Consider the following 25,989-nt stretch of genomic DNA (forward strand, 5'->3'; position numbering starts at 1 on the left):
CTCAAAAAAAAAAAGGTGTTGTTGATAATAGTAGCCAAAGACTTGTGGAGCTCTTGCTCTGCATGACAGGTTCTGTGCAAAGTACTCTGTATCTGAAATGTACAGAGTACTCTGCACAAATGTGCAAAGTACTCTGTATCTGTATCTTTATTTCTCCCATTTTGTAGATAAGAAACAGGCCCAGATAGATGAGGCAATTTGCCCACAATCACCCAGCCGTTTCCTGGTAGTACTGGGATTTGAACTGGTACTGTTTACCACTGCACTGTACTGCCTCCCTGTTTTGAATTTATTTTGAGAATTTTCTTTCCATGAAGGGTTAACCTGTATCTAAGCACATAATACTGAGAAGATAAAACCTATTAATAGAATAGAATGTTGACCTAATTTATTTATTTGTTCTGCAAATAGCTAGTGACAGGGTGCCTACCGATTGCTCAGCACCAAACTTCCTGCCTGAAATGCGGGTGTGATGTACATATTGCCCTGGCTTTGTAACGCCCACATTTAAGTCATTGCAGCCAGGGAGACATGTATGTATGCATGTCCTGTGCCTTATCATGTCTTTGAGATAGTCACAGATCTGAATCTAACTTTTCTGTTAGTGCCTCCTGCTGACAGCCTGAGCATTCCGCCAAATAGAAATAGCACCTCTATTTTCCACCTGCTTAGATGTATATTTTTTTAGGCTCCAGTGTGGTAAAGCCGCTGAAGTATTCATAATAACTCAGACCCATGACTTTTATTTTATAGAGCTCTAGTTCACCTTAACTTTTCCTGATTACCATTTATGGTCTGTACTTGGCTACAGGGGCTTTCTCTCCGTGGTTTTTCCAGTTCTGCATGTGAGTCTTTGTGGTCCAAGACAAAACCTTGACCTTTACTTTCAGTAAAGACAGCAGGTTATGCTCTCACTTGCTCAGTCTGAGGAGAAAGAGTCTCTTTATACCAGAACTGTACCTTGAGTGGTATCTCGGGATGCCATCGGTCCTACTGAGGAAGTAGCCCAAGAAGACTCTTAAGTCCTCCAGTCAGGACTTGGTGAGCCCTGAACCATGTTTCAAAGATAAAGGCCTCTTACAGGGAAATATTCCTAAATACCTTCACCTTTAGCTTAGCTTTAACTTAGGAACTTTTAAGCGGAATCTTTATGCTTAGCAAACAGCTTAGAGATGACTAGAATGAAACACCAAGCCTTAACTGATAGTATTGCATGTCACACACTTTGTGTTCTGAAAACTCTTATCAACTCACAGTTAGCCACTCTACTGGCAATTAAGTTCCTGGCTGATTTTCAGGATTCTACTTTCTCACTCTTTGATAACATTTTAAGTGCTGGCCACCTAGTCCTCTAGTTCCTGCAGGATTAAGGTCTAACTGTATGTAAAGAACTGGCTAAGATTTTGAAATTCTTTGAGATAGGCCTATCTGTTCTTTCTTTGCCTTTGTAACTTTGTCTTACACAGGCACAAAACTGCAAGACGATAAACATGACCATGTCAGCTGAAACTCTGCAAAGCAATCTTCATGATGCATGGGAAAAACTATTATTGTATTGTTCCATCACCTTTAATTTTTTTTGTCAAAAACCTTAAAAACTCTGTTATTATCAATAATAGTGACATTGGGAAGTGAAAAATAATAAAGCTAGTATTTAGTCTGTGGTGAATCAAATCATTAGAGACATCGAGGATGAAAGTGTGTTATCAAGAGTAGTCTGAACATTGTGTGTTCTTGCATGACTTTAGATACAGCACAAGCGTCTCTTCTGTGACATGGTGAATTGTCATTACCCCTTTCTAAGTTTGGATCGGTTTCTTCCGTTTTATCCTTTGCACTGTCAATGTCATGAAAGAATTCCTTTAATGTTTTTCAATGTTTAAAGCTTATTTTATTGCCAGTCACCTCCTCTGGGACATCTTTATTCTTTTTGTTACATCTTCCTCACTTTCCTCATTTATGTCAGTAAGTCCACCTTCACTGAGTTCTTCTAGCTTTGTCTCTAGAGGTTCTTGCACAGCAGTAGTGTCAACATTTCCATAATCAGCTGTTTCTTCTCTTCCATGTATGGTCTATTCAGATTTCACACCCTGCATTTGTCAGTTTTTATTTCTTTACTCTTTCATCTTTCTTATCTAGTTTCCTCTTTGGTTTATCCATTATACCGTGTCATATGGGTTTATCACTGGGAAACAAGGGGGTAACAAAAATCCATACTTTGCTGTCTGTGCATGACCTAAATATCAGATGTACAGTGACTAGTCACTAGCAGTCTTCAAAAGAAGTGACATGTTTGATCTCTGATCATGATGGGGCATCTGCTATTTACATAGTTGTTTGCGAACTGAAGAAATAGCAGTGAAGTTGTACTTTATGCAGTTAGTTAGTATATTGAGGTAATTGAAATTTGGACTGTTTGTGAGGATTTATTTGATTAAACCAAGGTAACTGGAATTCATATCAGAACAGTGCAAAGTGAGGACTGCCGTAATTGGTTTCAAATTTAAAACTGTATTCTAGGCATCTTTAATACTTTCTTTCGACTTTCCCCTCCCTGCTCAAGATTATTCCACAGAGATTTTGGTTACGGCCCAGACATCTTTGAGTAGATGTTCCTGTAGAAAGCATTGTTAGAAAATTCAAGGAAAAAAGTTCTCATTACACTACCTTGAGATCCTACTAAGTTCTTGAGTTTAGACTTGAGGATACCTTAATAATGAAAGTAATTAGGCCATGAAATCATATTTAAAATAAGTAATGGAACAGGAAATTTCTTCCTATATTAGAAAAATTATCTGAAAAAGTGAAGACATATTCTAACTTGGACTAGGAAATTTCTATCCAACAAAGTAAAATATCACTACCATAAGTATTACCACGAAGAATCATTCCATGATCTAGTTGATTGCCTCTAATAATAAGACTTTGTTGTTAAGTTTACTGTGAATTCTATTCAATAATCCTGAACTCCCTGTGCTTTCCCTTGGTCCTGTCCATATAGTGATCACATTCTGTTATTAAATAATGTGACTATGTGTTGGTTTCATTGTAGGAGGAATTTAGCAAATCTGTAGCTCAGCATTTTACTCTTCAGTAGAAATCCCTTGACCCTTTCCAAATCCAGACAATGCAACTTTCTCCGTATAGTCTAAAACTGAGAAACCAGCCACAAGCCAGGGAAAGTTGATAATGAAAAAAGGAAGTTTGGGCTGTTGGACATCCTCTCCTTTAATCTTTTATGTTCAAAGTACTTGATGCGCAAAGCCCAGGCTCTTTTATCTCTGTCCTGTAGACTGATGTCTAGTCAGTATTCATTGTGACAAAATTGTTTCATCAGAGCAAATTGGATCATGTGTGGAGTTTATTATAAAATTATTTAACTTGCCTTTTGGCAAGTAACCAGTTTATAACTGGTATTAATGTTATTTTTTTTTCTAGTACCAGTTTCAGAAGCTTTCATTTGTGTGTGCATGTGTGTGTTAAATAAGTGTATTAAATACTTGAAAAAATTTAAATAGTTTAAAAAATGAAATTGTAATTTTGTGTGTAAAAGTGTCAGATGTGCTTTATTCTGCACTGAAAACAATATTCATTTACAGCCCAACAGATACCAAAAAGATTCTAAAATTACTTTCCTAGAGTTATCAGAAAATAGCACTATAATAATGAAATCAAACACATCTTTCTTTATGATTTATTCTTAGTCTGATACGCATCAGCCTAGTAAGCCTTTCTATCTCTCTGCTTACTTACCCATCCCTCCAATGTCATGTCTTTGGGCAGGTGTTAAATTCCTGGGTTTTGGGTTTTGTCGGATGGACTGCAGTCTCTGTGGGCGTAAGTGAGTGTGTCAAATCCAGTCTTTGGGGTATCATGGAAACTCTACATGATAGATTTGATTTCATCCCCAGGTTGACTTGGTAATTTCATTAGATTTCATTGGTCACAATCTGCATTTTATCGTATATGTGCTGTGTATTGGTCACAACATCAGAAAACCTTTAGTGTTCACTGTCAGCATTTAGAATCATGATTGTCATATAGATGGATAGTGCTCAATCAATTATTGTCAAATTAAGTAATCTTCTACTCGTTCCTTTATTTAGACTAACAAAAGGGCCTGGTACATTATAGATACACAGTAAATATTTGTAGAACAAATGAATGAACCAACCCAACAGATTTCTGAGAAGTAGCCTGCTTTTGGTTACTAATTATTTTATAGAACATATAAAAGAAAATTTTAGAATATCTAATTTGTTCACAAAAATGTTATATTGTCTCCCCTGATAATTGGTATTCCTGTGACATCAGGCTGAGCACTAAAGTTATAAGTTTTTGTTAAGCATGTAAATACTATTATTTCTCATGTACTTTATTTTACATATTGATTTCAGTAGTTGTAGCTGAGGAGAATCCTTAAAAGCATGCAGATTTTTAAAATTACATAGATTGCCTTGCCTAGCAGTCTGAAAATCATACTAGGAAATTTGATAAGAGCCTGCCTGCTATTAAGGACACCTTAAGTTATTTTTATTATTTTTATCTTAATGCTAAGTGGAGAATTATTTAAATTTATTTTCTTTGTTGCATTTAATGTTTTGATAAATTCAATAAATAAGGATAAATTCACTTATTGAAGGACAAGAAGAGATCAATAAAAGGTCCTTGAGGTTATTGGGTTCTATGGCATCTATATCAAATTCCTTGCCCTTTTGTTACACTGAGAAATTTGATGACTGGGCTAGCAACAAGATACCTACCCCACAATTGCCGTGGTATCTGCTGATATGTGGCTAGGTGAGCAAAGAAAATGAATCAAAAGAAACTCTTTCTGAAGATTCACTGAAGAAAGCCTGGAGAAACTCTTTCATTGCCTGTGGTTATTTAAGTAGATCCCACAGAGACAGGTGGAATGTCCATTATCCAAAATGCCTGGGACCAGAAGTGTTTGGATTTCAGATTTTTTTCAGACTTGGGATCTTCAACATGTATATTTGTTGGAAATGGCTGCTTAATTTAAGGAACAGTTTAAGGTGGCCTGGAAAATAAGTAGTGGTTGAACTCATCCACAGGAACTAAAGCTACTTCTAATATATAGTGTACTTATACTCAAGGGGAGACACACCATTTTATGGTGGAACCCTGACTATGGTAGTATTTTGTGTTGTTTTATTTTTGTTGCTAGTATTCACACTATTTTCTCCTATAACAGCTCCTCTAAGCCTAAAGAGGAACAATTTTATATGATATTCAAACTCCTATTTTTGTTAAGAAGGATATAAGTCACTGGGTGCAGTGGCTCACACCTATAATCCCAGCACTTTGGTAGGCCAAGACAGGCAGATCACGAGGTCAGGAGTTTGAGATCAGCCTGGCCAACGTGGTGAAACACACTGGCTCTACTAAAAAAAAAAAAATACAAAAATTAACCAGGCGTGGTGGTGCCGGCCTATAGTCCCAGCTACTCAGGAGGCTGAGGCAGGAGAATCACCTGACCTGGGAGGCGGAGGTTGCAGTGAGTGAGCCAAGATAGTGCCACTGCACCCCAGTCTGGGTGACAGAGCAAGACTCTGTCTCAAAAAAAAAAAAAAAAAAAAAAAAAAAGATGTACATAAGTCAACGTTTTTGTGTGAAATTATACTGTACTCTAAGGCAAATTTTTGTTTGCTCTTAGCAGCTTTTTTTTTTTTTTGAGACGGAGTTTCACTCTCATTGCAAAAGCTGGAGTGCAATGGCACCATCTTGGCTCACTGCAACCTCCGTTTCCTGGGTTCAGGTGATTCTTCTGTCTCAGCCTCCTGAATAGCTTGGATGATAGGTGTGTGCCACCACGCCTGGCTAATTTATTGTATTTTTAGTAGAAACAGGTTTCCACCATGTTAGGCAGGCTGATCTCAAACTCCTGATCTAAGGTGATCCGCCCACCTCGACCTGCCAAAGTGCTGGGATTACAGGCAGGAGCCACCATGCCTGACCCTTAGTAGCTCTTTTATGCATTGAATTAAACCTGAAAGAGTTTCTTATGAATGACTGATTGTGAGGTGCTTTTGAAACAGCTTCTATTTTGTAACCCTTTGTAGAACTTTCAAGCTCTATTTAGATAACTACATATGGGATTAAAATGGAAAATAAGACATGTCTAAAGAAAATTTCTTTTTCTGTGTATGTGCCTTTTGTGACCTATACACTCAGTTTCATTCTAGTCAGCATTTGAGCCTAGAAAATAGGGAATCTATGAGAACTCTGTGCCTTATAAGAAGGCAGGGATATGACTGAGTATTATACACCTAAGTCCCAGGGCTGGGGGGAAGTAACAGATCAAATAAAAACTTGAGGAACTTGCCATAGAATGTTTTCTGATTAATGTGGATTTCTCTTCTCTTCAGCGGAGTAACTGAAATCCACATTAATAAGTTGGTTATTTGTTGCTTAGGTCTCATCTCCCCATAAAGAGACTAAAATTGAGGTTATAATCTAAAGTATGGGTAGGTAGAAATTCCAAAAATCTTTAGGTACCTGTCGTATACCTTAAACATAGATTTTTAATCATGATCATTGAGGGGCTTGTTTCTTGTTTTTACTTTATTTAATGTTTTTCATTGCAGAAGAAAAAAACTGGGTGCTAGATATAACATTTAAAATATTTTCCCTTTCATGACAGTCACTCATTGATTACTGGCATGGAGAATATCTCTGTGTGGATGACACACAGCAGCTTTTCAGTCACGTGCTCTTTCTTTCTGCCACTCAGTTTTCTTTTAGGCTACCTTAAACAACTTTCTTGATGAAAAAATCAATTTCAATATTAACCAAAATTTAAAAGATCCATATATAGTAAAAGAACTAATATTTGCAGGTTGATCCATTCCATTCTTCTTTCAGAGATGGTATGAGATACTTGACAGGAGAGCTAGCAGCAGAAACAATAACGTGTGTGATGAATCCTGTTGCGTCTTTGCGGTTTATTTTTATTAAAATATTTTAGTTCCCAGGGAGGGGAGCACTACACACTGGGGTCTGTTGGAGGGAAATAGGGGAGGGACAGTGGGGGGTGGGGAGTTGGGGGGGAGGGCATGGGGAGAAATGCCAGAAATAGGTGAGCGGGAAGAAAATCACACTGCCACGTGTGTACCTATGCAACAATCTTGCATGTTCTTCACATGTACCCCAAAACCTAAAATGCAATAAAAAAGAATATTTTGGTTGAACAACTTAAGCTTTTTTCTTCGTCAGGATTTCACAAGGGTATAATTTGCCCAGTGTGTATTCTGTCATTTTTTTTTTTTTTCAAAACAAAATAACTAGATTTCCAGATGGTTTACTTACTTTATGTAAGGTGGAACAAAATTCTCTTTTTCTCAGTACTGTTAATTAACCCGTTATTTCCCATTAGTGTTATGTACATCAGTGTTGCCTTGTCAGCCTGGAGTGATTTTACTCCTCAGGGGACGTTGGCAATATCCGAAGACAGCTTGTTTGATGTAACTGGCATCTAGTTACTAGCATCTAGTACGTAGAGGCCAAGGAACATTCTATATTGTGCAGAGCAGTGTCCCCCTCCCCCAAAAGATTTATCTCGTTAGAGATATTAGTAATACATCAATGAGAAAGACTGATGTGTAGAACCTCATTTGTTAGCATAGGAAAATAAGGCGTCACCTACAAATTCACCATCCATATTTATACTGCCATGTAACTATCTATTGGCTTGTGAGAGAGATGTGGGGTGACTTGGTGATACGAAGGAGTCGTTCCTCAGAAGTTGTCACATTATAGTACTTTTGTCAGTTTGTCTGTGTAACTTACAGGCTATTAAAATGGCATCACTTGTGATTGAGTTTATGTAAGTCTTTGTTTTTCTTTTTTAAGCGCTTAAATATAGATCTGGTGGTATGGATGAGAAAACGATCGCTTTACTTGTTGCTGGACTGACGATCACTGTCATTGTCATTGTTGGAGCCATTCTTTTCGTCCCAGGTAAGGTATTCCGTTCCTGGGCAGGAGCACAAGAGGTGGATGAGTGTGTTCCCAGGTGAGGAGGGATGCACTGGTTTCCTAGGGCTGTTGGAACAGACTGCCACAAACTGGCTGCCTTACAATGATAGAAATTTCCTCACCACTCTGGAGGCTGTAGGTCTGAAATCAGGATGTCATCAGGGCCACACTCCCTCTCAGGGCTCTAGGGAAAAATCAATTTCTTGCCTCTTCTAGCTTCTGGAATTTGCTAAAGAATGACAGTGCTTATCATTCCTTAGTTTGTGGTAGCATAACTCCACCCTCTGCGTATCTGGTCACTCTGCCTCCTCCTTCCTGTGTGTCTTTGCCTGTGTTGTTTTTGTTAAATCTCCCTCAGCCCCTCTCTTAGGAGGACATTATCTTTGGAATTAGAGCCCACTCTTATAATCCAGAGTAAGCTCCTCCTTTCAGATTCTTAACTTCATCGTATCTTTTGCCATCTAATGCACTTTAGCTGCCTGATGTAATATTCACAGGTTTTAGGGATTAGGAGATAGAAATAACTTTAGGGTTATCATTCAACTCACTGCAGAGGCAAACGTCGTTGGCCAAGACATGAAAGTGAAATGACTGTGGGAATCAAGTCTGTGGAAATTGGCAGTTGCTATTGGGGGATGGGAATGTGAGTGGGAAATGAGGATATATAGCACATACAGAGGAAGGCTGGGACTCAGCCTGATAACTATAGCACCCCGTTGTTTCTGGAGAAGAATGTAGTACAGGTGTAATGTGTAGGAACATGGGCTTGGCAGCTCTATTTGTATCTGAAGTTCGTGAGGACAGCGGGAGGAAGGAGGTGAATTCAGAAGATAACGTAAAAGAACAATTGATTTGACTTTGGGACATACTGAATACAGCAGATGAAGGGAATGGTAAAAGGTGAATACACAATCCCTCATCTGGAATTCTGTAAGCTAGTTAAGAAGGAGGCAGAGCCAACTCAGGGTTTCAGCATGTTGAAATTTAAATGTTGAAATTTAGATGTCTTATGTTTGGTCGTAAATAATCAAAAAATATTCACTAATTTTGTGCGAGGTTTTTGGGGATATGTGTATTTTTAAAACTTTCACAGTTGTTAGGAGTAGAATTTAGATTAGTACATTTAAAAAATCTACTTTAACTTCCTAAAGATTAGGAAGTATGTAAGAAAATATTTTAAATGTTTTGATTTATTAACAGGTGAATATTCATTAAAGAATGCTACTGGACTTGGTTTAATTGTGACTTCTACAGGGATATTAATATTACTTCACTACTATGTGTTTAGTACAGGTGAGTATTCGTTGTTGCAGTATGATTTTGTCTACCTTTTTTATTGAAAAAAAAAGCAGCAGTTTTGGTGAAAATACTCTTATATAATTTTTTTGCAATTCAATAAAAGTTGGTTTATTAAAATATTTTTCATGATATTTTTAGGGACATTTTCCCATTCATGTTAATTTTAAGGTTATTCTAGGTCAGCTATTTTGTAAAAAGTGATTTCATATGTATTTAATGCCAATCAGCATAATTTTAAATTATGCCATATAATTTCTTAATGATTATTTTTATATTCTCATTTCAGTTTTTTGAAGTTAAAAGTAGATGTTAAACACAGCCTTTCTCTTCTTTTGCTAAGCTTCTGCTTCTACATTAAGAAGACTGGTTCTATGAAATGGAATTATGAATCATAGATAGTAGAAACATGTTTGTTTTTATTTTTATTTTTAATGAGTGAGAGGTTCTTATGTTGCCCAGGCTGGCCTCGGACACATAGCCTCGCCTCTTCCAGCACCAGGACAACTGGCCTGGCCACTGCGGCTCCCCATATTTGTTTTTATTATTAGTAAACCTTAACACTGTAGTTTTAAAAGATAGCATGGATATCCAAACTATAGTTAGTATCATTTTCACTGCATTTTGAAAGTAGATCACTACCATATTTAGTTATTATCATTCAAGAGTCACATTTAACACTTGGTCTTAGAGCCTATCTCTGGCTTATTGTGCATTGGAGAGGTATTAGTTTGTTGTGAAATGACAGATCTAGCGATGTGCAAGTTAGAGAGTAAGATGTTTCCAGTCATATATTTGCATAACAGTTCTCTCAACAAGAGCAATTCTGTGTGCATGTGGAGAAGCCATTCATAATAGCCATTCATACTGTAACATGCGCAAGTGTGGTAAAAGCAGCATTGTTCTAAGATTTAGGATAAAAACTGTGAGTCCAGCTTAGCTGACTGTGAAAATTAAAGGCTGCCGAATGTGTGAATTTGGAGCTGACTACTCGTGTGGAAGGGTTAGATCACTGAACTAATATCTACCATCAAACTGTGAACTCCAGAGTCAGCCTTTGGTCTTAGGAGATCCCTGATTATACCAAATGCAGGTGGAAGTAATGGTTTCTTAAATACGCTCAGCACACTTCTGTTACATCCTTTTCCTTTCTCCAGCGTTTGGATTAACCTCCTTCGTCATCGCCATATTGGTTATTCAGGTGATAGCCTATGTCCTCGCTGTGGTTGGACTGAGTCTCTGTATTGCGGGTAAGAGTCACCTTTCTGAAGACCTAATATGGGTTACTCTTGGACAGAGCCCTTCTTCCTTTTTCTTTTTCTTTCTCTCTTTTAAAAAATATATAGACTTGGCCGGGCGCGGTGGCTCAAGCCTGTAATCCCAGCACTGTGGGAGGCCGAGGCGGGTGGATCACGAGGTCAAGAGATCGAGACCATCCTGGTCAACATGGTGAAACCCCGTCTCTACTAAAAATACAAAAAATTAGCTGGGCATGGTGGCGCGTGCCTGTAATCCCAGCGACTCAGGAGGCTGAGGCAGGAGAATTGCCTGAACCCGGGAGGCGGAGGTTGCGGTGAGCCGATATCGCGCCATTGCACTCCAGCCTGGGTAACAAGAGCGAAACTCTGTCTCAAAAAAAAAAAAAAAAAAAAAATATATATATATATATATATATATATATAGACTTGATTTTTTTGTGTGTGCAGTTTTTGGTTCATGGCAAAATTGAATGGAAAGTACATTCACTTACCTATTTTTGTGTGGACATAAGTTTTCAATTCCATTTGGGCAAATACCAAGGAGTGCACTTGCTGGATTGTATGTTGAAAGTATGTTTAATTTTGTAATACACTGCCAAACTCCCTGTATCAGAATGGCTGTACCATTTTGCATTATCGCCACCAATAAATGAGAGTTTTTGTTTATTCACATACTTGACAGCGTTTAGTATTCTGAGCTATTCTTTTTAAACTTCCAATTTACCCCAGTGTGAATAGTGCTTTGCTCCTTGCTACAAGGATATTGACTGTATATGTGGCTTGGTGGCTGATTGTTCTGGCACCCAAACTGATGGGCCTGTATTTCTGGAGGAACTCGTAAAATAACTGGGCTCCAATTGATTGGAGCCTTAGACTTGAAACACTAGTCCTCACTTCTTGGTATGATAAGGTATGTGTTATACAAAGGAGGGCTTTGTTCTTATGATAATTTGTAGTCATTTTACTGGCTAAGTTAATAATAAACATATATGGATGATTTTTGTTTTTTGATCATTAGAATAATTACTCTCTTAAAACTTGAGATTATTACTGTTGTTTTTTTAAACGAGTTATTTCATATGCATTGCTAATACAGAATTTTATTTGTTTTTACAGCGTGTATACCAATGCATGGCCCTCTTCTGATTTCAGGTTTGAGTATCTTAGCTCTAGCACAATTACTTGGACTAGTTTATATGAAATTTGTGGGTAAGTCAATCTTATTTTCATTAGCCTATGCCAGTAATTTCAAATATATCACTTAGAAAATGCTTTTTAGTTTGTTCTTCCAGTTTAGGACCAAAAATGAGAAAATATAATTGGACTGATTTGAGGGTAATTAAGGAGGGTGGAAGACATATAGGACTAATGAAAAATTTGGGTTACAAACTAGTTTAAAAGAATATGGCTTTATGTATTTTAGAATGTGTATCTTTTTATACTAAGTAAAAGGGGACCCAATCTTTGAGTATCAATTTTAAGTAATAGAAAAGGATTTTCAATTGTTCCAGTATTCCTGTGATATAGCTGTCCTGCAGAGACATGTTTGTCACTTGTTCTTTTTTCTTGGAGACATAGATACCCCTAGATAGGAATTAAAATTAAACATCTATCACCTTTGTTAATTTAAAGAGCAGTGACCTCTAATGTACGACTTTAAAACAGATCTAGTTAAAACCAATATAATGAAAACATTGAGTTTTAAAATTTAGGCTTTTACTCCTTTTAAAATCAATTATTAATAAGTATGGAATTCATTTCATTGTTTCCAGCTTTTATATTTAAACTGCCAATTTTCAAGTAACAGGTTTCTGCATAAATTCTTATTTTTTATTGAGATGTGTGCACACAGAGAGGTATTTTTAATTGTGCCTGAAACTCATGTTACCTTACCTAATTTCAAGATGTTTTCAATAATCTAATTTATATTAGTTTCTCCCTTTAAAAAATCATTATTTTTTAATTTATGAAATAAAGCAAACCCTTAACCATCTACCAAAGTAATCAAACGTTATAAATTGATGGAGTTAAAAAATAGTGTTTCTGCTTTGCTTTAAGTAAACTTTGCTGTCTGTGTTTCTAAAAATTAATACAAAAGTTGAATTGTTATAGTCAAATAGTTTCTCATATGACTTACATAATAGTTTCAAAAAGTTGCCTTTATTTCTGAACTTTGGTTCTTGGTGATTGATAATTGAATTCAGTTCTGTCATATGTTCTGTATCTTTCTTTAATTAATGCTTATTAGATAAGTAATTAAAATATTTCCAAAATCTGCTATCTTTAACATAGGAGTTCATAAGTCCTAGGTGTTGCTCAGTAAGATTTTTCTAATTTCATACCAACTTAACTCCATAAAATACAATGAGATACCTAAAGCAGAATGGAATTCACGTGGTCCCTACAGTGAACATCTTGAATGTTGATGCGTATTCTATTTTTGTAACATCTTCCAATCACCACGTGTCTGGTTCTTGAAGATGACAGTCCTGGTGGTGTTGCTCCCACGAATGTCTGAGACCAGTGTGTGATTTGCCGTATCCACACAACTCTAGTATTAGATGCCTTTGGCTGATGGGCAGCACTCTGTTATTTTTTCCTCACTGTCTGGGTTGTCCTCCCTTTTACTCCCATGCCTTCCTATCCTTTCCATATCTAGCAAAGAATGATCTTCAGTACAGTTGCCAGCAGGTCTGGCGACAATGCCTCAAGTGGACTAAGCATTGTCTCTCTGCCACCCCCCTTAACCTCGCTCTCCTGCCTTCTCCATCACTTACATTCCTAAGAAGGCTGTGAAATCACTGCACTGCACCTGTCACTGTTCTGATATTGACTCAAATCCTGACAAGTACCCCAAATTATTTTTTCTTTGTCATAGGTTACCATATAAGTATGCTATATGCTAAAATTTATGCTATATGTTTAAATTTAGTGCAGTTTTATTGATAGCATCCTAATTTTATTGATAGTATCCTCAGTTAACTTTTTGAATCAACTTGTCTGATGCCAGAGTTCAGAGGGAAACCTACGGTCAGTGAAAGGCAAGAAGAGACAAGGTAGAGGAAAGTTGCTCTTTAGATAATCTGGTGGACTAGGAGGAACATTCATATGATTTGTTTATATAATCTGACTATGTAAATCTGAATCTATGTAACATTAAGGTTGCAAATTTGAGCATTTGTATTAGGAAGTTAAAACTTTAAGTGTCTCCAAAATAATTTTTACTCATTGCACATGTTCTGTTTTAGAAAAGCCAAATGATTGTGTTTTGACTAGAATGCAACAAAATCCTCAGATAGTCAAAAATGCAAGCTTTCTCTTCAAGAAGAAGTTAATGTTGCTATGAGATATTTAACTTTTATATTTTTTATTTCCAACTTTAAATTTGTAGCCTTAATTATTATTTTAAAGAGTAGGACTTTCACTTTCTACAACTTTCTGTGAAAGTGGTGTTCACTTTCTGTTCTTTAACTTTTTAAACTGTTATATTTTTTCTTTTATTGGAAGCATTTTAATTTTATAAGATGAGACAAGGGACTGGGCACAATAACCCAATGTGAAAGCACAGAAAAGATTACAAGAAACTAACCAAACTCACTAAAGTTGGGCTTGTTGTTTGTGCAGAACATTTACGTAATTATAAGGGTCAATACCTACCCATTTTTTAGAGCCATTATCAGTTAGTTCAATATAAAGTCATGTAGTGTTTTGGTACAAATCAAGATTAATTTGTACCCAGATATTTTAGAATGATGCAGACACAGAATATGTACGTAGAATTTATATCTATGTGTAGATATAAATTCATATATAAATTCAGATATTTTCTTGTTCAATTTAAGAAGAGGTAAATTTGGCATCAGTAGAAAAAATGCTTCTGAAAAATGTAAACCCTGGAAATATATTTATGGCATGTAGTCAGATGTTTCAGGGAGAGAAGAACAAATCAAGAAGCATTGCAAGTAAGCTCATATGGAATGCTTAAGGCTTGTGGTAAAAAAAAAAAAAATATATATATATATATATATATATATATATATATATATATATGGTTGTCAATGTCTTAGGCTCATGGTAATAGAAGCTTAATCATAATCACTGTTTTGTCACATGGATTATATCCATATTGGAGAGAATTAACTCAGGTGAGATTAATTTCTACACTGTTTGATTTTATAATGTTTAGAGGGATCACAACTGACTGATGTCTCTTTGAAGTACCATTCTTCATAGGTCTCTTTTTTCAGAATGGACTGGCCAAATGTGACATCTCTTGGATCTGAGATTTAGAACTAGAAACTATTATTTACACATTATTAGGGAAGAAAAGGAGTAACTTGGCAGTTAGTAATATTCTATTTTGTTTTGTTTTGTTTTTAGAGACAGGGTCTCATTATGTTGCCCAGGCTGGCCTTAAGCTCTGGGGCTCAAGGGATGCTCCCACCTCAGCCTCCCAAATAGCTGGGACTGCATGCATGTGCCACCACCCCTGGCAATGTTTATTCTGATAAATAAATTTATGAGCTCAAAAATGTAACTCTAAAACCTTTTCTCTGACCTTTCATATTACCATCAGAAAATTAGATAGCTGTTTAGTTCTCTTTTTCTTTGTAGAACATAGATACAGTGCATGATTTAATTGAAGTCAGTTGTATATACATGTAACTATCTTGATGTTCCCAAATAAAGCTCTGTATTTCTGCTTGGTTTATTGGGGGGGCTGCTAAATGTGGTGCATCCCAAGCCATTTTACTCCATTCCACTTTACAAAAAGGTTGGCTTCTTGTTTGGATGCAAGGACCAAATCACTCCCCCAGGTGTGTCCACAGTAAGGGAGGTTTATTTAAAGCTGCCCACAGCACTAACAGAGACCAGACTCCTATGAGCTCAGATCTGTAACTGGGCCTCACAGGGATGGGACAGTATATAGTCTAGGCATTGGAAGGATCCGTTACATCTCTAAGAACGGAAGCATCATGTGGCCCTCTCAGCAGCAAGAGTAAGATGATGCTCCTGTCAGTTATAGTTACTGATTTCTTCTGTCTTTGATTCTTTGCCTATTAGCTAGTTAGCTCATCCTCTGATGAGCTGTACGCCCCTGTTTTTCATCCTATTCCTGTCTTCTCACAGACCGTTTTTCTCACCCACAGCTTTGAGCTCGTCCTTGCCGCCGTTCTATTCCTTTTTTGCTTTCCCTTCCCACCGCCAACTTTCTGGTCCTTTTTTCTGTTTCTCCTTAGAGTCCAGTGGCAGGGAGAAGCCTGTCAGTCCAGTCCGTTGCCATTTTTCCTGTTTGAGAAAGACTCACTAGCTTTTGGCTAGCTCACAGACTGGCTTTCCTTGGGTCAAGACCCACCCTTTTCCCTGCCAGCTTTGGAAGCTTGACAGAGTGCGGGTGTGCAGTGGTGGTGAATAAATAGTAAGGAACACAGAGCAGTCCTGGAGGCGTGCCCCAATCTGCTGCTGAGAAAATCCAGGGCTGTCATCTAGTCCAGCTCTCAGTGGAATGGACGTCTCTGTTCAGTAGGATCCCCCTCCTGCTCAGTGGTTCATGGAATGCTTCTGTTCTACCTTTTCCATCTGTAGGACTCTGATTCTGTATTTAGGACTTGCTTTAGCTGCTTGCAGCCTCCTCATTTGTTTTTTGGGTTTTTTTTTTTTTTTTTTTTTTTGAGATACAGTCTCCTTCTATCACCCAGGATGGAGTGCAGTGGTGCAACCCCAGCTCACTGCAGCCTCTGCCTCCCAGTTAGAGGGTGGTCCTCCCACCTCAGCCTCCCAAGTAGCTGGGGCTACAGGCATGACCACCACACCAGCTAATTTTTGTATTTTGGGGAAAGACAAGGTTTCATCTTGTTTTCCGGGCTGGTGTCGAAATCCTGAGCTCAAGAAATCCACCTGCCTTGGCCTCCCAAAGTGCTGGGATTATAGGTGTGAGCCACCGCGGCCAGCCTTCTCATTTGTTTTTTATAAGGAAGCTATCTCTTCTTCCCTACCCAACTAGAGTATTCTTTCCCTTTTGTCACTGTTTTTCATGTCCTATATTCCTTGCTCTTCATTAATGCATCCATTTAGAAGCCGTGAAAAAAGGCAACTCAGAAAGCTAAGAAGAAATACATAGAGGAATACTCGGAGCTATCTGAATATTTTCTTTAGTTTATTAGCTATTTGGAGCTTTGAAACTGGAAAGACCCAGGGGGTGGTGTGGAGAGAGAGACTGAGCTTTAAGAAACAGGAGCAGTGAGCTAAGGGAGATGGAGCGGGGGGGACAAGTTCTGGCACGTTCTGCCCAGACTCTAGAGGAAGGAGGATGGAGAGCCCATGGGGGGGCGGGTACGTCAATGACAGCATTTTCCTACCAAGCAGTGTAACAAGTGGCTGATTAGGGGAAAGATGGCATGAACAAACGAGAGAATGTGTTTATTATTTGATGTAGGTGGGTTATTTGCTTCATTTTTCAAATCAGTGTATATAATCAAGAATATTCAGCATGTTTGAATAGATTATCAGAGCTGGGACTCTTTCACTAACATCTCTGGCACCTTCAGTTTAGCCCTGAACATTTTATCTTAAAATTAAACGTTACCCATTGTCTTAGTTTATTTCATTTATTAAATTTATATTCTTATTTGTTATTTATATCAGCTTCCAATCAGAAGACCATACAACCTCCTAGGGTAAGTTAAAGCATATTAAATGAATTGTGAATGATCATTTGAGGGATTATATTGAGAAATTGCTAATTGAGATATTTTGCTATCTGTTTAATGTCACATCAACGAAGAGAATGTTGAAGTCATTGCATGACCATTGCATGAATGGGTCCATTTCTGTTTTGAAACCTGTGTTTGGTCATTTTAGTATCAATGGAATGGAATAAATGATTCCTTAAGATTGTACTGACTTCTCACAGCCAGAACTGGAAAGCATAAATAATAGCTATATTATCTCTGCAATCAGAAGGAAGCTGATTCCAATATATCACCTCACCTGTTAGATTCATTGGATGTGCGTACACAGAATGACAACTTCCAGCTGAAAAATGAGGAGGAGAAATTTATACTAAATTGAGTTCATTAAAAATTATAATCTATAAAATAAATGTAAATATTGCTGAAAACATCTATTTGGAGCAATGATTCAATCCCCTCCCATACAAATGTTTTATAAACGTTTTTTTCCTTAAAACTGTGCTTAAGTTTTCACTGTACCTTAGATACCTTATTAAGCCATCTGAGAAAATTCCAAGAAAGGAGTAATTTTAAGAGGGCATAAATGAAGAGAAAAACATCTTTGTAAACATAGACTTATCACGGCCACAGGCCCAAGAGCTATTTTGGGGAGATAAGCTCTGGAAAGGATTATATTGTACTTAGCTTCCTATAACGGAGTGATGATAGATTTATCTGGAATGCCAGAGAGTCTTCTGTCTGTGGCAGGAGGTGGGGGTCACATACGCTTCTAAGCCTGACAAGCGTCAGTGTGCCTAAAGGGCAGGCGGGGTGGGTATGTGTGTCTTCAACAGGGGTGTATTCTAGAAACATTGGTGCCATAGCCACATTGGTCACAAGACGCCAGCAATTCAGCTGGACCTGTAAATCCCAGCACGTTTTCTTTCCTGGTTACTGAGTTCAACTTGCGAGTCTGAAAGATGATTCTGTTTTGCTCCCACCTCTTCACTCTATTACTTATTCTGTTGTCATTATTTATGCTTGTACTTTAATATTTTTAGAAGTTAGACTTTCTTGAGCTGGGAGGGGTGAAGTTGGAAATTCTGTTTAGAAAAAAAAATTTAAGAGAATAATACAGTTATTATTAAACTATTAACCAGACTTCGAAAGCTTTGCTTTAACATTTATAGCCTTATTTAGTTTTTATTTGTTTGTTTGTTTTTGACTGTAGGATTTACTGCTTACTACATAGTTTAAATATTAGCCTATGTAAGTTTTAGTATAAAAGGATATAACATAAATTATATTTCTATGTAAATATATTTTAAATATTTTTCAGAAAGCTGTAGAGGAACCCCTTAATGGTATGTGGTTGTTTCACTCTTAATCCCTTACCAGATCGTAATTTGAGCTTGCCCACAATCCAGTTAGAATGCCCCATCTATGCCTTAGGAAGAATCTGGGTTTTTTTGTTTCCTCTTGCCTTGACATCTCTACTCTTGATTATTCATCAAGAATTATGAGTACTGCTTTTATAATATTCTCACCTGTGGGGAAAATGAACTGTTCTGTGTCTAAATAGCTGCTTACCTTAACCAAGTGGTATTTGGGCAAGGGGATCATTGCCCTTTTGGCTGAAATGAAGCATGACACCCCCAGTAGAGAAGGATCCCAGTAACTTCCAATTTCTGATTTGCAAATTTTAGAAAGATACAGGCTATTGTCACAGAGTGAGACCAAAACGTCTCACTTCCTTTCTTTGTAAACCTAGATCTGATTTCCCAACTGAGTCTGTTTGCTTTGTGAATGCTGTGAGTATGATCCACAGAAAGGCTACATAGTAAAATGATAGCTTTACAATTAATTTGGCTGTAGAGTTGTAGACTAGTTAGCACATCATTGCATATTTGTTTATTTAGAAATGATTTCTAACTGTGGAACCTTACTAACTGCCTGCTTGGCTTGTTACTAATCCCTAGCATTTAAAGAATCAAAAGGAATGATGAATGATGGTAAGTATAAAATGTACTTAATAATTTTAGATCGGTTAAAACATGGTCACTGGAAAACAAAAAAGCTTCTTGAAAATGTGGCTCTTCTTTAGTAAAAGGGACACTATCAAATGATAAAGGTTCTCATTTCTTGATGTATAAAACTTAAATGTACTTTGCTAAAAATTGCAAAACTACTACTATAAAAGCTATAGGGTGTCACAAATCAGACTCCAGTCATATGGCTCCCAGCAAAGAGAAATTACCACTTTTTGTAAAACGTTTTTCAGATTCAGTGTCTGGTGACTATAACTTTAAAATGCCTTTTATAAGACAGATAAACAATCTCGCACAAATCTTTATCATTTAGACAGAGTTTCTTTTATGCTTGTGTTGGTGATTTTGTTGCACTTAACCCATGGGGACGTAACATCTCTGCTTTTCCAACCAGGAGCTTGGCTCTAACCTTTTGGGAGATGGTGAGAGAGAGAGAGAAAGAGAGGGAGAGAGAGGTGTTTCGTCTTCAGCTTTTGCTTTTTTTTTTTTTTTTTCTTTTTTTTTTAATATAAGGACTCTGGGCTATCAACTTTTAATCTTTACTGAATATTTCAAAGACACATATTTGTTCTTAAAGATACATAGGTTTGAGATATTGAGTGCCACAAGCTTTCATTTTGGTTTTACCTTAACATACTGCGATTCCTCAGTTTTCTTGGCATTTAGTAACTATATGTTTTTATCTTATCAAAAATTTCTTCTTACCTTTGACATTTATAATCATTCCTCAGTCATGTAAATAGTTTGCCTTGTATTTTGCTGTTTTAAAGTCTGTGACCTTACCTGCCCACTTCTGTAGCAAAGTGCAGCATTTAACTCAGGAAGCTATATTCCCCCGAGTGCCATTAATGTTTGCATAAGATTAAAAACACTCTAAATATGCATTGGTGAACAAAGTTTAAAACAATGTATATTCAACATGGTGTCACAGAGTGATCCCACTTTTGTATGTTTGTGTCACAGCCTTTAAAAGCATGTTTGTTATATAAGCCATTAGCCTCCTAAAAACACTATAGTTCGCAGGAATAAATTAAAAGACATTAAAAAAAAAAAAAAAAAAGAACTGGTACTAGGAATTGTGATGTGGTTCCAGGAATTGTGGCATGGCATGGTTTGTTCTACATGTTTACATTCTGATGTCCTGTGTTTTTATTTCGGTGTCCTTTCCTTTTACTTATTGGTGTCCTTGTTCTGTAGTTATATGAAGAAACTGAACTTTTCTCCATTTTCAGGAAAGCAGTCTAAAAATCTTGAGTGCCTCTTCCTTCGTTAATTTCTCTTAAGACATGACTTTTAAACTACTGCATCCAGAAATATTGTAAAACAGCTTTCCGTCGAATATTTGTGATGAAATCGACAATGTGATGAAATCGAGATTCCCTTAATTTTGCTAATATTCAGCTGATCATAATTTGTTTTTAAAATGTCTCTCTGGTGGGTACTTCCCACTGACAAATGCTCATTGCTCACCGTGTGTCTGCCTTGTCAGTGAATGAGGTTCAAGGTGCTTTCCTAGGGATCAGAGTCAGTACCATTTTTCCCTTTCATCTACTGCTGATCAGATGTTTATTTTACTTACATTAAATGAGTGGTGGAGATCCAAAGTGAATATGATAGAATATTATTCTAGGATCAATGTCTTTTGCTTTGAAAAATCAACATCTCTTGGCTTTTCCTCAGCCAACCCAGCAAACAGAGATTATCAGACTGTGTTGATTTTTTACTTTCATTTAGCATTGGCCTTTTTCTTACAGAAATTAAAAAGGCTAATGATTTGCCTGGTTTATATCTCTGACCTTTGCAGATGTATTTTCTTAATTTTTGGATGCTGTATATCTGAAACTATTTTTTTTAATGCATCAACTTTTTAATGGATAGAAAATAGACACAAATAGTGATTGTGTGTTCATTTTTCGATTTTCCAGAATAACTGAAGTGAAGTGGTGGACTCTGATATGGAGAGTAGTAAGACGTGAAAGGAATACACTTGTGTTTAAGCACCATGGCCTTGATGATTCACTGTTGGGAAGAAGAAACAAGAAAAGTAACTGGTTGTCACATATGAGACCCTTACGTGATTGTTAGTTAAGTTTTTATTCAAAGCAGCTGTAATTTAGTTAATAAAATAATTATGATCTATGTTGTGTGCCCAATTGAGATCCAGTTTTTGTTATTATTTTTAATCAATTAGGGGCAAAAGTAGAATGGACAGTTTCCAAGAATGATGCCTTTCAGGTCCTAGGGCCTCTGGCCTCTAGGTAACCAGCTTAAATTGGCTCAGGGTGATAATTACTTAGCACTTCCCTGGTGATTACCCAGAGATAACTGTGGCTTCTGTCAAACCTTTGCCAACTCAGGTTCACAGCAGCTTTGGGCAGTTATGGCATTAGCTGAGATGTGTCTGCCACTTCTGGGTCAAGGGAATAATAAGTTAAGTACAGGCAGGAATTTGGTTGGGAGCATCTTGTATACCATCCCCGTATGATGTGATATTGATGGAGATAGTGGTCCTCATTCTTGGGGGTTGCCATTCACACATTTCCCCTTCAGCAAACAGTGTAACAGGTCCTTCCCAGATTTCGGGTACCTTTATTGATGGATATGTTTTCCTTTTATTCACATAACCCCTTGAAGCCCTGTCTTGTCCTGCTGTTACTTGCTTCTGCTGTACAAGATGTAGCACCTTTTCTCCTCTTTGAACATGGTCTAGTGACACGGTAGCACCAGTTGCAGGAAGGAGCCAGACTTGTTCTCAGAGCACTGTGTTCACACTTTTCAGCAAAAATAGCTATGGTTGTAACATATGTATTCCCTTCCTCTGATTTGAAGGCAAAAATCTACAGTGTTTCTTCACTTCTTTTCTGATCTGGGGCATGAAAAAGCAAGATTGAAATTTGAACTATGAGTCTCCTGCATGGCAACAAAGTGTGTGTCACCATCAGGCCCAAAGGCCAGCCCTTGACCGGGGTTTATTACTGTTGTATCTATGTTGCATGATAAACGCTCATCACCTTCCTCCTGTAGTCCTGCCTCGTACTCCCCTTCCCCTATGATTGAAAAGTAAACAAAACCCACGTTTCCTATCCCGGTTAGAAGAAAATTAACGTTCTGACAGTTGTGATCGCCTGGAGTACTTTTAGACTTTTAGCACTCGTTTTTTACCTGTTTGTGGGTGTGTGTTTGTATGTGCATACGTATGAGATAGGCACATGCATCTTCTGTATGGACAAAGGTGGGGTACCTACAGGAGAGCAAAGGCTAATTTTGTGCTTTTAGTAAAAACATTTAAATACAAAGTTCTTTATTGGGTGGAATTATATTTGATGCAAATATTTGATCACTTAAAACTTTTAAAACTTCTAGGTAATTCGCCACGCTTTTTGACTGCTCACCAATACCCTGTAAAACTACGTATTTCTTCCTGTTTGTGTAATAAGATATTAATATTTGTAGTTGCATTAATAATAGTTATTTCTTAGTCCATCAGATGTTCCTGTGTGCCTCTTTTATGCCAAATTAATTGTCATATTTCATGTTGGGACCAAGTAGTTTGCCCGTGGCAAACCTAAATTTATGACCTGCTGAGGCCTCTCAGAAAACTGAACATACTAGCAAGACAGCTCTTCCTGAAAAAAAAAAATTATGTATACACAAATATATACGTATATCTATATGTACGTATATATATATGTTCTTCCCTGATTGTGTAGCTGTCCAAAATATTAGCGTATATAGAGGGAGCTGTATTCCTTTATACAAATCTGATGGCTCCTGCTGCACTTTTTCCTTCTGAAAATAGTTACATTTTCCTCACATAGTTTGTTACCTTAAAAATCAGTTTCAATGAAAGTGGGGGGAAAAGATGGACTTGAAAAAGAGCCAAACTCCTATTAGGAAAGGTATGAAAATCTTTATAGTAAAATTTTTTGTAAACTAAAGTTGTACCTTTTAATATGTAGTTACCTCTCATTAATTTGGGGTTCACTGTTGGATCTCATCCATCCATTGCGTTCTCTTCAATGCTGCCTGGCGTTTGAGGCATTCACTGCCCTAGACAATGCCACCAGAGGTAGCGGAGGAAATGCCAGATGAAATCAACTCTTGCATCACTAGTTGTCAGTTTCTCTGGATAAGGGACCACAGCAGCAGGAGTCCTCCTGCTTGGGCATCATTGGGCCAGTTCCTTCTCTTTAACTCAGATTCGTAATAGCTCCCAAATTTCATCACACCCCATTTAAATGCAGACAATGTTTTGAGCATTTGAGCATCATGTATCTGTTTTGTCCCACAATATGCTTTTTACTCCCTGATCCCAGTTTCTGCTGTCGACTCTTCCATTCAGTTTTATTTATTGTCTGTTCTCACAGTGACACCATTTGTCCTTTTCTGCAGCAACCTTTCCAGCCACTTTTGCAAAATTCAATTTGTCTTCTCCTTCAAAACATTCTCCGGCCCTGCAGCCCCTTCCCCCAGCTCTCCTTGGCTGTCTCCATCTGTGTAGCTGCTCTTTCATCTCTTCATTTACCTTTCCTATAGTATATAGGAAATAGAACGATGTATCTCTGCTTAGTTCTATTAGTTTTTTGGTCTTGCTCCTCTCCCTTGATTTTAAAATTCCTTCAGTAGCTAGAGCGTTTCTTTGTTCCATTCTCTCTTCCTGCAGTGTTTTGCATACATCAGACGCTAGGTACATAAGTTACAGATGATTGAGAGTTAGGTGCATTTAGATTTATCACTTTTTAATCGGATGAGTGCGAGTTTTCTTTTCTTTGACAAATTTCACATGCTCTAAAAACCTTCAAAGATAATGATTTTTCTCCTGGAAACTCCAGGTCCATTCTGTTTAAATCCCTAAGAATGTCAGAATTAAAATAGCGGGGCTATCCCGAAATTGGAAGTATTTCTTTTTTTCAGGATGCTGTAGTCAAGTTAGTAAGTGACCACCAAATTGTTATGTTCATTAACAAAGCTCAAAAGATCATAAGCTTACTTCTCCATCTCAATAATAAAAATTAAGCTCTAATCAACCTTCTAGGTTTCTCTTGTCTTAAAATGGGTATTCAAAAAGGGGGATCTGTGGCGTATGTATGGAAACACATACTCCTAATTTACCTGTTGTTGGAAACTGGAGAAATGATTGTCGGGCAATTGTTTATCTTTTATTGTATTTTATTTGGTTGAGGGTTTCTTTTATAAACAGTTTTACTTGTGTCATATTTTAAATTACTAACTGCCATCACCCGCTGGGGGTCCTTTGTTAAGTCATTTTCATTGACTGCTAGGGATTCTCCAGGTAACTTTGAAGAGATGAGCAGTGAGTAAGCAGGAAGTTTTTCTGCCTTTAGCTTTGACAGCTCTTAATTATGATCATTGAAGACCAGCTTTCTCATAAATTTCTCCTTTTGAAACAAAGAAAGCCTTTGTACTAAGCTTTCCTGTAATATAACATCTTAAATCTTAAAATTGATGTTACCATGGCTGGTGAGAGAAGAAAACATTTTGTTTTTATTAAATGGAGAATTATTTACAAAAAGCCATTGTTGAGAATTAGATCCCACATTGTATACTTATCTAGTAACCGTTCTAAATAAAGAGAACTCCAGTGTTGCTATGTGCAAGATCCTCTATTGAGAGCTTTTTTGCATAGCAATTAAAGGTGTGCTATTTGTCAGTAGCCATTTTTTTGCAGTGATTTGAAGACCAAAGTTGTTTTACAGCTGTGTTACCGTTAAAGGTTTTTTTTTTTTTTATATGTATTAAATCAATTTATCACTGTTTGAAGCTTTGAATATCTGCAATCTTTGCCAAGGTACTTTTTTATTTAAAGAAACATAACTTTGTAAATATTACCCTGTAATATTATATATACTTAATAAAACATTTTAAGCTATTTTGTTGGGCTATTTCTATTGCTGCTACAGCAGACTACAAGCACATTTCTGAAAAATTTCATTTATTAATGTATTTTTAAGTTGCTCATATTCTAGGTAACAATGTAAAGAATGATTTAAAATATTAATTATGAATTTTTTGAGTATAATACCCAATAAGCTTTTAATTAGAGCAGAGTTTTAATTAAAAGTTTTAAACCAGTCCAATGTGTTTCATAATTATTTTTTAATTAATTTTTTCCATGGTGTGGTGCAAATGTCACATGAGAAAGCAGGAGACCTGGTGCTAGTCTTGGGTACACTACAGCTAGTGGAGGACCTGGGAAGCATCTTCCCTGCATCTCAGTGTCCGTCTATACCTGTAGAATGAGATAAGCCTCTTCAAGACTGAAATGTATGGTTCTCCATTTTAATTATCAGTTAGGACTATTTTGATTACAAGTGACGGAAAACTTAAATCTAAGAAAAATGGGATCTATTGGCCAATGTAACCTGAAAATTAAGACACAACTGGATTCTGGGCCTCCGAAAAGTGTGAAGGACACAATGTCTTGCCAGCTCTCAGCTTTATCGTCCTTCATGTGGCTTTACTCTCCCAGGTTTCCTGTGATGGCACATGGCCAGCTGCGGTCCCAAACCCATTTTCTCCCAGGTTCAGGGAGAGTAGAGGGGTGAAAAAGAGCGCATGTCTCTCTCTTAATAGTCCTGTCCACCCTGGGTTGCACCTCGGTGCTCTGACTGGGTCACATGCCATGCCACATTCAGTCACTGAGGCCAGGCATCTCTGGTGCTCTGATCTGGCCTGGCTGACTCCTGGGTCTAGACT

The 25,989-nt window shown here is 37.2% G+C and overlaps 1 protein-coding gene across 8 annotated transcripts in view; it reads left to right on the forward strand.

Annotated features, from left to right (window-relative positions):
- CD47 (CD47 molecule) overlaps positions 1–25,365 on the forward strand; it is a 48,504-nt gene extending 23,139 nt beyond the window's left edge. The window contains exons 4-12 of one of the 8 annotated variants that reach the window (XR_004275476.1): positions 7,873–7,980; positions 9,199–9,291; positions 10,452–10,544; positions 11,670–11,762; positions 13,564–13,609; positions 17,199–17,230; positions 18,564–18,588; positions 19,204–19,236; positions 21,198–25,365. Coding sequence is in view for 7 of the 8 variants with exons in the window: in XM_032299178.1 (XP_032155069.1) it covers positions 7,873–7,980; positions 9,199–9,291; positions 10,452–10,544; positions 11,670–11,762; positions 17,199–17,230; positions 18,564–18,588; positions 19,144–19,196 (497 nt within the window). In the remaining variant the exon portion in view is untranslated. Of the gene's footprint in view, positions 1–7,872; positions 7,981–9,198; positions 9,292–10,451; positions 10,545–11,669; positions 11,763–13,563; positions 13,610–17,198; positions 17,231–18,563; positions 18,589–19,143; positions 19,237–21,197 lie in introns of all 8 variants that reach the window. The other 7 variants (XM_032299180.1, XM_032299178.1, XM_032299179.1 and 4 more) reach the window with 7 other exon arrangements.
- The last annotated feature ends 624 nt before the right edge of the window (positions 25,366–25,989 follow it).

The sequence above is a fragment of the Sapajus apella genome, unplaced genomic scaffold (assembly GCF_009761245.1).
Source record: "Sapajus apella isolate SASKATOON/1434 unplaced genomic scaffold, GSC_monkey_1.0 scaffold40, whole genome shotgun sequence".
Lineage (NCBI taxonomy): Eukaryota > Metazoa > Chordata > Mammalia > Primates > Cebidae > Sapajus > Sapajus apella.